The 13263-nt window shown below is 43.5% G+C and overlaps 1 protein-coding gene across 1 annotated transcript in view; it reads right to left on the bottom strand.

Moving 5' to 3' along the window:
* The window catches only part of KATNAL2 (katanin catalytic subunit A1 like 2), an 81329-nt gene extending 71411 nt beyond the window's left edge, over positions 1 to 9918 (bottom strand). The window contains exon 1 of the mRNA XM_032798467.2: positions 9788 to 9918. Coding sequence (XP_032654358.1) covers positions 9788 to 9838 — 51 coding nt within the window. The 5' untranslated portion in view covers positions 9839 to 9918. The remainder of the gene's footprint in view (positions 1 to 9787) is intronic.
* Between the last annotated feature and the right edge of the window lie 3345 nt (positions 9919 to 13263).

The following is a 13263-nucleotide window of genomic DNA, read 5'->3' as shown; positions in this document are numbered from 1 at the left end:
ATTACACATATGAAAGGCCTGAGTAGTATTAATACTTCACAATACATATTAAATAGTCCTGATTATCCTAAAGTGCACTACAAAATATTTACACACATAATCACTCAGTTGCAGCTACTTCTGTGTGGAGGAGTACTACACAGCATATCGCATAATGCAAATTAGCGAGAGGGGAAAGTTTGGCAAAGACTTTCACATTTTTTTTTTCTGATGCAAAGTGTCACAAGGTCTTTAATGCCCAAACAGACCAAATATGCCCTCAGTTTTTAAGATCTTACTGGAAAAAAATTATCAACTGTAGGGAATGTATCTTAGAAAGAAGAGGTTGGCCAGCCTGGCTGGGATTTGAGCCTGGGGCTAGACGAAGATCAGATAGTTGCTGGAGTCTGGGTTTAGAAATAAGTTAGTAGCATCAGTTTCCACTAAAGTTTGGAAGGCATCTAAATGTGAACAGTATAACTTTGGCTGTCATTTGGATAAAAAATAAAAATTGTGATATTTATTTAACATCAATATATAATATTTGGAACAAATGATCTTATTTAGTATTTTTTGAATGCAGTGAAATCTGTCCTAAAGAATCACCCAACGGCTTGCTTGCCTAGTAGGGTTTGATCTTTAAGAACATAATTTCAGTGATGGAGACTTGATGCTGTGTGTAAACAATTGCATGTGTCTGATCAGCATGTGCAAATGCCACTTATGCACGTACAAATCTGGTATGAAGAGTTAAACAAATGAACAGCTAGACTTCTGATTGGACATTGTGTGAACAGAAGTGGTATTTACTACGGCTGTTGACCTCAGTTAACTCACGCGATTAATTTAAAAAAATTAACCGTGATTAATTGCACTCTTAAACAATAGAATACAAATGAAATTTATTAAATATTTTTGGATATTTTTCTATATTTTCAAATATATCTATTTCAATTACTACACAGAATACAAAGTGTACAGTGCTCACTTTACATTATTCATTACAAACATGTGCACTGTAAAAATGATACACAAAAGAAATACTATTTTCCAATTCATCTCATACAGGTACTGGAGTGCAATCTCTTTATCATGAAAGTGAATTTTACAAATGTAGGGTTTTTTTGTTACATAACTGCACTCAAAAACAAAACAATGCAAAACTTTAGAGCCTACAAGTCTACTCGGTCCTACTTCTTGTTCAGCCAACCGCTGACAAACAAGTTTGTTTACATTTGCAGGAGATAATGCTGCCCCCTTTTTGTTTACAATGCCACCTGAAAGTGAGGACAGACATTCGAATGGCACTGTTGTAGCCGGTGTCGCAAGATATTTACATGCCAGATGCGGCAAAGATTCATATGCTTCTTCATGCTTCGGCTATCATCCCAGAGGACATGCTTCCATGCTGATGATGCTTATTAAAAAAAATGTGTTAATTAAACTTGTGACTGAACTCCTTGAGAGAGAATTGTATGATTCCTGCTCTGTGTTTTACCCGCATTCTGCCATATATTTCATGTTACAACAATCTCTGATGATGATTCAGCACAGATTGTTTGTTTTAAGAACACTTTCACTGCAAATTTGACAAAATTCAGCAGAGGGCGCCCCGCAGCTGGAGTTGAGCAAATTCCCAAGATGACCAGTAGCAGCCTCCGCACTGGTGACTCTTCGACACTGCTGCAGGACCCAATTCTGCAAACGCTTACACATTTGCTTAAATTTTACTCCCAAGAGTGTTCCCATTGAACTGAATGGAACTACTCAAGTCTTAAAGTTAAAAGCATTTGTTTAAGCATTTGCCAGATTGGGACATTGATCTCCAGCCATAGCTACTAAACTATATACAGGTCTGACAAATATTCCTGCCACCGGCAGCTCCAGGCACCAGTGCAGCAAGCACGAGCCTGGGGTGGCAAGCCGTGGGGGGCGCCCTGCTGGTCCCTGCGAGGGCGGCAGTCAGGCAACCTTTGGTGGCATGCCTGTGGGAGGTCTGCCGGTCCTGCAGATTCAGTGGCAATTCGGCGGCAGGTACGCCAAAGCCACAGGATCAGCAGACCTCCCGCAGGCATGCCACCAAAGCCACGGGACCGGGGACCTCCTGCAGGCGCGCTGCAGAAGGCAGCCTGCCTGCCATGCTTAGGGCGGCAAAAAAAGCTAGAGCTGCCCCAGTTCCTGCCTGACTTCAATGGAAGTCTCGTGGCAAAGACCAGTGTATTAGCAAAATAACCCTCCAAAATTTGTGGGGGAGAGAAGGGGATGGAGACTAACAGCAGTAATCCCAAAACATGAAAATTTCTTAACCATGGTCAGGTTTTCTTCGGCCAGAGTTTGGGCTCCAAAATAAGTGGCCTTACTTTTGGAGATACTGAGTACCCCCAGCATCCACTGCAATCTCTCTGAAGTTAGCTGGAGTAGGGGAGCTCAGCATCTCTGAAAAACCAGACCACTCCCATGGGTGTCTTACCACGGGTGCCTTCAGCTTCCCTTTAGTGTTCCAACAACAACTTCTAGGTCACGACATTAACCAAAGGTTGGATGACCCCAGGGTCTGTGACAAACTCAAGGAAAATATAGATCCTCAATTGCAGAATTGACAGTGACATCTCCTTATGCACAGTGGACTGCACGTGGGAAGAGCTGAACTGCAGTACTGAGTGCTGTGCTATGTTGCATAACAAGAAGCAGAGAGCTGCAGAGGCACCAATGTGAAATTTCTAAAGATAGCTACAGCACTCAACTCAAGATTTAAGAAGCTGAAGTGCATTCCAAAATCTAAGGACAAGCTGTGGTGCATGCAGAAGTCTTAAAAGAGTAACACTGCAATGCAGAAACTACAGAACCTGAACCACCAAAAAATAAAATTAACCTTCTGCTGGTGGCATCTGACTCAGATGATGAAAATGAACATGCGTCAGTCCCCACTGCTTTGGATTGTTATGGAGCAGAACCCATCATCAGCATGGATACATGTCCTCTGGAATGGTGGTTGAAGCATGAAGGGACATATGACTCTTTAGCACATCCAGCACATAAATATCTTGCGACACCAGATACAACAGTGCCAGGAGAATGCCTGTTCTCCCTTTCAGGTGACATTGTAAACAAAAAGTGGGCAGCATTATCTCCTGCAAATGTAAACAAACTTGTTTGTCTGAGCGATTGGCTGAACAAGAAGTAGGACTGACTGGATTTGTAGGCTCTAAAGTTTTAGACTGTTTTATTTTTGAATGTAGGGGTTTTTTGTACACAATTCTATACTTGTAAGTTCAACTTTCATGATAAAGAGATTGCACTAAAGTACTTGTATTTGGTGAACTGAAAAATATTATTTCCATTGTTTTTTACAGTGCAAATATTTGTAATAAAAATAAATAAAAAGTGAGCACTCTACACATTGCATTCTGTTGTAATTGAAATCAATATCTTTGAAAATGTAGAAAACTTCCAAAAAATATTTAAATAAATGGTATTCTATTAACAGCATGATTAAGCACAATTAATTTTTTTAATCGCTTGACAACCCTAGTATTTCCACATGGAAATTAGGTTTGTGTAAAGGTTAATCTTTGAAATCAGGTATAAAATTTGAACCAATTGTATACAAAACCTGAGGATATGTGAAAGTATTCATTTAAAATGGGGCTGTATATTAGAGATGACTCTCAGTGCAGGTTTCACTGTATAACATTTACTATAAATAAAATACCAGTGCTGCGAAGCCTTAGGGAGCACTCCTCCCCCTTGTTCCTTAACAGGCAAAAGGGCAGGATAAAACCAGGACTTCTAGCACATTGCCACATTGTTCCCCCACGAGGTGGGCCCTGTGGCAGAATGGATCTGGAATAGGAAGTGTCCAGCCAAAGTGGTAGAGAATAGATCTGCAGGAGATAAACCCACAAATCCTTGACCTATCCACGATAGAACCCGCCCCTGCGTCCTTTAGTGCCACAGCACTAATTTCTGCTGCATCTGTCCATCTGAAGCTCACAGACAAGCCACAGAGTTACCACTGTTCATAACTGCTTTAACATTTTAAGTCCCAATAGACATAAAAAAGGAATATGTATGTAAAAGGATAGTTCCCCTTTGTCTCCTAGAACTGTGCTCTACCACAGCAACCACAGAAAGAAGAAAGGTACCAAAACGTGGTTGAGGTGGTCGAACATAGTGCATAGTCAGCCTTCCTCTCCTTGGTCAGATTAGAATTATTCTGCTCCCCTCTGCGCTCTGCAGTATGGAGGGTACCATATGCCTGTAGCAGGAAGAGAGCCTGAGACATAAGCCCTTTTATCTGGGCTGAAGTAGTGGTCAAAGCTTTGCTAATATAAAACAAAGTCAGCAAGGCTGCAGGCTCTGCCTGTGTACATGCTCATAGAGCCTGGCAGGAACAGGGCTGGTATTGCAAAAACACACTCATTGCTAAGAAAGGCTAGGCACAGCACACTCAAACACATTCCAGAAGGACGGTACCAGAACACCCCGATACCAAGTATGGTACAAACACTCCCCAAAAATATAAAAGGAACATTCTCTTAAAGATGAGGTCAGGATAACTGTAAAATGGATAGAGATGTTTGGATCGAACCAACACATATAAGGTAATGAGCGGTAACAATCCACATCAGGGAGCAGTAACTATTCACGTCAGAGGAGCAATACATATCTTGTTTGTACTGGTATATAAAACTGAGTCTCACAGTGTGTGTCTTTGGCCAACAGAAGGGGCAATGGAAAGTCTCGCCATTCACTGAGCTGCATCCATTGTCACGGGCATACATGTGCTAGTGTAACTGTAGACATTGATCGGGGAGCTAAGACCATGCTTCGCCAACAATAAACTTGGCTGGGTGCCTTAGTACCTTAATGGATCTTGTGGTCATTGGGCACTTTGCTCGAGGTCTGCCATGCCAGCTTCGTGCACAGACCAGGGATGCCACACAAAGAGAGAACACACACACAGCCAAACATCTAACGACAATGCCATTTACATTCTGACTTACATATTTGAGATAATATGGTCAGTTACTTCATTTTAAAGCTGGTGACTATCCCTTTGTTTGTTCCAGAAGGCTTTTATTAATCTGTAGAAAAAGTGAGAGGCAAGGCAGGGGATCATCACAGCTATCATACTCTTTTCCTTTGGAAGTTTGATTTAAGTGCAGAACCATCTAGTGGAAAAGAGGGAAATTTTTTTACATGAGATTTTCCCAGGATTTGAAAGTGTACTTGTTTCTCATGTTACTTAAGTGATGGTCTATATGCTTAATTCCAGATTTCTAAAGTGAGAAAGATGAGGCAGTTCAAAAAAAGAGGTATTAAATTTGCAACCCAAGCTCTAACATGCCCTACTTCTGTTGCCTTGGGAAAGTTACAACTCCCTCTGCCTTAGTTTCCCTGTCCTTAATACAAGTACAATAATGCTTTCCTATCTCCAAGTAGCATTGTGAAGATTAATATTTTATAAAGCACTTTGAGGATGAAAAGTGCAGATTATTATTATTAAGCTCTAGTCTGGGGTAATTTGCTTGTACAACCACAAGTGCATTGACAGGGATGCTGAAAGAGAAGATGGATTAACTTTGTGGCATGTTCTCAGCAAATTAAAACAAACCTTGGCACAGGTGGGATGAGGGATTCTCTCATAGACAGTGTTTTGAAAACACTCTTAAAATTGGGACCCTTTTACAATTCATCCTAGAAGACTTGTCTCTCTGTAATTACAGCTTGAGGGGTAGGAAAGGGGTTGGAGTTATTACTACTGGAGATGATTGTGATGGCCCCTTATATCCATTAGCCCAATAGATAGAGCACTTACCGAGGCTGTAGGAGACTCAGGTTCAAATCCCCACTCTATTTGACCCTAGGGCTCCCATCTCCCAGGGGAGTGCCTTAACCAAGGAGCTGTAGGGTATTCTGGGGGGATTTGTCCCAGTCTCTCCTGTTGAAGTGGTTCCACTTTATATAAACATGTAAATATTCACTGAGCCAAAGACAGCATGAATGACTCTACAACCTAGTGGTTAGCACATTCACACTAGAGACCTAAGATCTCTTCCCATTCCAGTGGCGGTGCCACCTCCTCCACTGTGTCTTGTGCGGGGCCCAATCTGGTAGGCATGCTCTAAGGCTGTTTACATCAGAGTTCTCACTGTTGATAGCAACGGTAGGCCTTTTTGCCAAAAATTCCCTCATGAAGAAGCCTCCTAAAAAATGAAAGGTTAGTTTAGACTCCATGGCCCATTCATTGTTTGTCCTCTGGTGAAACTGACACGAAGAGTGCCACTTGTGCTGATTAATATTGTGGTGTAGAAACCTATCCACTGAGAACTCAACTAAGGGCTACACTAACAATTAATTTTGCAAGCTGGATTGTGAATCTACCCAGCACGAGTCTGCTGTGGAGCAACCGCCCATGTGGACCCTCCTGAGGCACATTAATGTTCTCTGACCTAGTCCCATTTCAATAATGAATAGATCAAGGCACATGAATGAACTATTAATGCATGTCAGCAGGGTCCTCAGAGGCTGTCCACAACAGGCAGTTGAGGGGTGGATTCACCCCCTAGCTTCCCACAAAACTAAATGTCTGTGTAGACAAGCCCTAAGACTACCAAATCATCTCGCATAGGGCACCAATGAGCCAATCAGATGACAGCAACTTTCATTCACAATCAACCAACATCGGATCGGAACCAAAAATACAGAGATGCAAGCCTCTGATCCCAATCCTGTGATGTGCTGATGAGCCACACTGAAGTCAAGAGGAGTTGAAGCCAATGAAAACCGTACAGGATGGATTTTCTATTGCATAACAAATCTAGTGAACCACTCAGTCAGCCCACCCAGTCTATTCCATACAAGCAGACAGCCTGAAAGCAAACTTTGACAAACTACTATCACACCAGGGACTTCAGCTCTGGTTAGCAAGGAAGTGGTAAATCTTATACAAGTGTGAAAGAAAAGGAGCACTTACAAGTAAAAAGTTATTTAAAATTCAGTTTAGCTTTATAGTGATTTAGCCTTGCTGTTTAATTAGTACGGTATTTAGAATGGCATGTTGTTTATAGTCACTGGTATTTCAATAGATGTTTAAGTGTTTAAAGTTTAATAAGCTCCTATTCTTAGAAGAACAAAAAATGTGCGTAATTACATTTTCAATTACTATAGAGAATTTTTTGGGTCCAAGCAATTAATAAAAGCTTAAGGCATTTAAACATGATCTTGTTTTAAAAGCTAAATAGTTGAGCACTTCACTAAATAGCTCCAACACTTAGGTTTTTTTTTTCTAAATTAACAGAATAAAAATGTCATGTATTTATTTCTTTGTAGCTGATAAAGACACATGAGTTTGTAAACCAGTTTAATCTTAAAACTGAACTGTTCTCATATTTAATTCCAAAACTTTTTTTTAAAAAAAGTACAGGTTATGGTCAAATTAGTTTCTTGTGTAGCTCCACTGATTTCAGGGACTTCAGTGTAACTCCACATACAGTAGAGATTAATTTAACTAGAATTCTTCATTATTATTTGATCCTAATTTTCTACATTATAATGTATATTACATATAAAAATTAAAAGTACTAGTTGCAAAATACTTCACTCAAAAGACAGAAAGTGCCAGATATACATTTGCCCTTGCCACTTTAATTCTGGGCCTGTGTGCATGAATCCTATGCACTGAATAAGGCAAGGGTCTGGCAGAAAAAAATACTAAGTGATCTTGTAATTAAAGATTGTATCATAATATATGTACACGAAGAACCTGAATTAAAGTCGCATGGACAACCATAAACCTGACATTTCCTAACTTTCTAGTCCTTGACTTTCTAAATAAGACAATCTAAAAAAACCCAGGAAATTACATACAAATAAAGGAAAAGGGTAAAAACAAATTACATTATGTAACAACCCCCGATCATATATCAGCAGGGTGCGATTCAGAAACTTTAGGATTGTAGCACAACCTCAACCACTTGAGCTACAGGCCTTGCTAAGGCAGCGGTCCCTAAGCGTGCCCCCTAGTATGGAGGAACATTTGGGGGGCACAATGGGGCCTGGACCAGCCCCTATGTGGTGCAGGGAAGGAGCACCACTCAGCATTGCTCTGCCCCTAGTTTTGCTCCAGCCCCGCCCCCAGCCACAGCTCTGGCCCCAGCCTCAGCCCCCAGCTCTACTCCTGGCCATGGCACCCACCTGTGACTTTAGCCCCCACTCCTCGTCCTGTGCTCTCAGCCCCACAACTATGGCCCCAACTCTCAACCACAGCTCGTGGGGGAGGAGGGGTGCAGACCAGTTAAGGTGGGGGTGAGGCCGTAAAAGTTTGGGGTTCACTGAGCTAAGGCCAGGGTACGTCTATGCTGAAGCCGGCGGTATAATTTCCAGCTCAGGAAGAGGTACATATGCTAGTTTTGATCAAACTAGAGCACTAAAAATGGCAGCCTTGCTGTGAACAAGCTGCTTGATTATTTACCAAGGACTAGATTGTACCTGGCTGGCTACCCATGTCACCACCTATTCTACTGCAGCTACATTGCTACTTTTAGCACTCTACTTTGATCAAAGCTAGCTCATGTAATTTCCATCTCCAGTAGGTGTACATCTCCAGCTGCAGGATACCTTTCATTAGCTAGTAGCAGGACAAAGCTGTTATCCCAGAGGGAGGACAGGCCACTAAGGACATCCTTGCCTGGCTCCTTTTCTGTTCTCTCCCTTCAGCAGTAAGGAAATCCTACCCCAATCAGTGCCTCGGGGGGGGGGGGGGGGGGGGCTTGGCCCTGTTCTCTCCTCTCCCCCATCTTCAGGAATTATGAGAGCTTCTGCCCCATCTGGTGCCCCCAGAGGTGTCCAGTTCTGGCTGCCACGTTTCAGGAAACGTGGATAAATTGGAGAAAGTCCAAGGAAGAGCAACAAAAATGATTAAAGGTCTAGAAAACATGTCCTATCGGGCAAGACTGAAAAAAATGGGTTTGTTTAGTGTGGAGAAGAGAAGACTGAGAGGGGATATGATAACAATTTTCAAGTACATAAACAGTTGTTACGAGGAGGAGGAAGAAAAATGGTTCTTCTTAATCTCTGAGGATGGGACAAGAAGCAACAGCCTTACATTGCAGCAAGGGCAGTTTAGGTTGGACATTAGGAAAAACTTCCTATCAGAGTGGTTAAGCCCTGGAATAAATTGCCTAGGGAGGTTGTGGAAGCTCCATCATTGGGGATTTTTAAGAGGTTGGACAAACACCTGGCAGGGATGGATAATACCTAGTCCTGCCATGAGTGCAGGGGACTGGACTAGATGGCCTCCCGAAGGCCCTTCCAGTTCTATGATTCGCAAGCTAGAGATAGGTGCCCCTGGAATTTTCAAAAACTCTCATGGTCCCTCCCCTTTTGTGTCCTGGGGGGGGGTAAGATGGTGGGTCCCCCCCCCTCCGTTTGTCTGCGGGGGAGGAGTGACTAAAGGGTGAAGTGAGGAGTCTCTGCTTTAGCAGGAGAGTGAATTCCCACAGGTGCAGGGAGATAGAGGATTTCCCCCATGCATAGGCGGTGAGACCAGACACCGCCCACACCTCAGGACTGAGGAGACTCCCCTTTACTGAAGGGGCCTGGTCTCTGCTCCGCCCCGCCAAAAACAGGCAACCCGCACCGAGAAGCCCAGACCCCCCCGCGCCTGCGCACTGGCTGACACCTCCCTCTGCTGAGGCCTCCTGCCGGCACAACGGTCTCTCTTGCCCATGCGCGGTAATGACGTCTCCAGCCGCCCGGTCTCCATAGTAACAGAGAAGCGCAGCGGCCTCTCTGTAGCACTCACCGCCTCCTTGGCCTGGTGGGTGGTCTTCAGCGTCTGGTAGGAAAGCTCCATGGGTGCGGGGAGAGGCCCACCTCGCTCAAGGCACGGGCGGGAGAGTATAATCCGCTCGGGGACGCGGGACAGCCACCCCACAGCGCCTCATCCCCACACCGCACAGGGGGAGGGTCTGTCTGAAGCTCTGACCAATCAGCGGGCGCTGTCCGCAGCCCTAACCCGTCAGAGCACCGGGAGGTGGAGTAGCGATATTGAGAATTGTCCAATCAAAAGATGGGGCTGCTTGACTACTGGCCAATCGTCATATAGGGAGGCAGGGCCCGCCTGTAAAACTGACCAATCACCACATACGGCAGTGACGAGGCCCTTTTTTTAAACTACTGAGGAAGTGAGCAGATAGTAGCACTGTGAACTTGAGGCGCGGAATTTCCGCGCTGCCTGGCCGGCTACCCCGTGCTCCGATTCGCCCCCTTTGCCAGGTTATAACCCCCGTCAAAAGCAGTCCGCAGAACCTCACGGGTATAAGGGCAGGGTGAAGGGCCGTGGCTTCAGCAGAGGTACTGAGCATGCTCAGTGCACGTAAGTAGCGCATTACTCCGCGGAGCAGTGTCCGACCTACGCCACGCCAGCTGTTGCTCTTTGCCCCGCTGCTGGCGCGGGGCAAGACCCGGCGACCCGCCCCTCGGAGGGTTTGGAAAGTACCCAGTGGGCACTGCCAGGAAAAAGTAACCCGCTAGTTCCCTTTCTCGCCGGGCGCCTTCCGACTGGCCTGGGGCACCGGTCTGAGTGTGTGTCCACCCCCCGCCTTTAGCTCCGTGCCCGGCGCTACCCTGCCATTAGCTCCGTGCCCAGCTGTACAATGCCATTAGCTCTGAGTCCAGCCCTACGATGCCATTAGTTCCATGCCCGGCCCCACATCATGGCACATGCTGATCAGTGTAGGACCCCTGTCAACATGTTCCCACCCTGCCTTTAGCTCCCCTTGTGGCAGGGCATGTTCTGATGGCTATGGAACACATCTCAGAAGGTGCTCACCCCACGTTTTCATCCTCTGTCCATAGCAGGGTATATTCAGAAGGATATGGGGCACCTCTCAGAACATGCCCACCCTTGCAAACCACCACTTGCACCTGATAAACCAGCTGTTGTTTGCCATCTGAGGAGATGTGGAGCCAGAGAGATTAGTGGGTCTGGGAGGTTTTTCTGATGGGAGGTAATATGGGGGATGTGGCTGAGGCATGTAGGAGTGGGGCAGAGGATAATAGGGACATAAATGGGGTGTGTATGGGAGTGTGCCCCAAGAGATGATACGTAGGGGGCACAGCAGCTGAATTGGTTTAAGACAGTCCAAATACAGATGACATGTAGTTATCTAAAGATAATTGATCCTGGTGGGTGTGGATGCACTGAACCAATTGAATTTAAAACAAGTTCAATACAACTGGTGGCTTAATTAAAAATGTTTCAGGTCACTAGCATAGACAAGGCCCTAATGGTAAAGCCAATCCTAAATCTCTAGTTTGTATAGATAAGATTGCTGCTTGGTAGTTGAAAATCAAAACCACTATTTATAGAAAGACTTGGGGTTCTACTCACTGAATGAAGATTCTGAAACAATGACAGGTATTTCTAACAGCTTTTTAAAAAGGAATCTTCAAAATGCATTGTAGCTATAGCTATACTGAAAGCTATAGGTAAGATTGCAAAATGGTTTCAATTATGCCATTTCCATTAGATTCTGAAAAGTTTTCCTTTTGGGATGAAGCTGCTCATATTTGGCCTCAGGCTAAAGGTTGGTTTTGTTTGTTCATTAAGAGGTAAAAACTATATTCTCTTCCCATTAAAAAAACATGAATCATGTTTTCTTTATTATTAGCCGGAGCTACAGCAAAACCTGCTATAGTATGAAAAATTGCATGTATAAAATAGTACCTATTGAATAGTGCCTTTGCAAGTTGTAGAAGACAATGTTTGAAAAAGAATAAGATACCATATAGATAGGGTGACCAGATGTCCCGATTTTTGGGTCTTTTTCTTATATAGGTTCCTATTACCCCCGTCCCGATTTTTCACACTTGCTGTCTGGTCACACTACTAAGAAGAAATGGGCATTTAAGGTTGGTTGGTTGATTTTTAACAGTGCCTGAGCAGGCCTGTTTGCCTCTTTGTAATATCACTTTTGTATATTTTTCTCTCCATCCAGCTGGACAGATGTAGGGCTGATAATAGGATTAAACTATACAAGATTGAGAATAGATTGCTAAATGGTTTCAAACCCCCTCTCCCCTCCTCATAAAACAAACCTTGACAACTGGGATAGGAAAAATTTCAGGGGTGTAAGTATTGTGGCTTTAGCAATTTTTTTGGTGTGTAACCATTCCTCTACAAAGTCTGATTTTTTTTTAAAGGCCCTGATCCTTTAAGCACATGAATAGTCCCATTTACTGTAATGGAACTGTAGGGTTACTTGAAGGAAAGCACACGTGTAAATATTTACAGGATTGTGGCATCTGTTTCTTTCTCCTTCTATCATGAGAATAGGAGTCCCAGTGAAAATTAATATATTGCTGTCCCTTTAATTCAGCCTAGCAGAAAATATCTCCAATCAAGCAGATATGGGAACTCAACATGTTCTCTCATTTCACACTAATGGGATGTGAGCCTGGAAGCATAATTGGAATCCCATGAATACTAACGTTATATATAGAATTTCTCTTTAAGAATGATGAAAATAAAAAACCCAGGCACAGCAGGTAAAAGGTAACAAACTTACTCTGCTGCATCATTAAGGTTGTAAAGTTGAACTCAATACAGAAGTTACCATTAATGTGGTCCACATTGCACACCATGTATGTTTTATTGTCTAAGTCTACTAAATAGATATGCATTGAACTACACACTTAGCAGGAATGAAAATACACTGCAATATAACCGAATTAATATTCCTGGAGGAACTTCTATATTTCCTTATTTTGAATGTGAGCTCTGAAGCCATAACCATTACTTTGCATTAAAATATTTTTTGCATTTAATATAGCTTGCTCAATATATGTTTTAGATATGGTATTAAAACTAAGGATATCCCTCCTAACTCACCAAGTAAAAGGCTGTTTGTAAAGAAGCCAAAGCTAATGAGTGGTGTTTTGTAAAAGGTGTATTGATCATGTCATCTCTACTCATGCAGGTTAAAATGCCATCTTGTAAATTTTGTTCCTTTAATGGTCAAAAATGGACTGCCACTAGAGCTATTTCCTATCCATTTGGTCCCTAGCAGGTGTATTTACCTGGTGCGGAGACCATGCATCTTGGGGTGCCTCACTGGGAAAAATGTGCGACTCCCTCTTCAGGGTGTCCACCAGCATGACCACATCACCTATCTTAGTCTGAGCAGCAGTCTGGTCATCCTGCTTAGAATGCAAAGCAGTAATGATCTATCACAGCCTGTGCAGCTCATTTCATATGCACAGTCCACATGCCCCAGT

Source organism: Chelonoidis abingdonii, chromosome 6 (assembly GCF_003597395.2).
Source record: "Chelonoidis abingdonii isolate Lonesome George chromosome 6, CheloAbing_2.0, whole genome shotgun sequence".
NCBI classification, from domain to species: domain Eukaryota; kingdom Metazoa; phylum Chordata; order Testudines; family Testudinidae; genus Chelonoidis; species Chelonoidis abingdonii.
The sequence above is the reverse complement of the archived record's forward strand: the minus strand, read 5'-3'. Positions and strand labels throughout refer to the sequence as shown.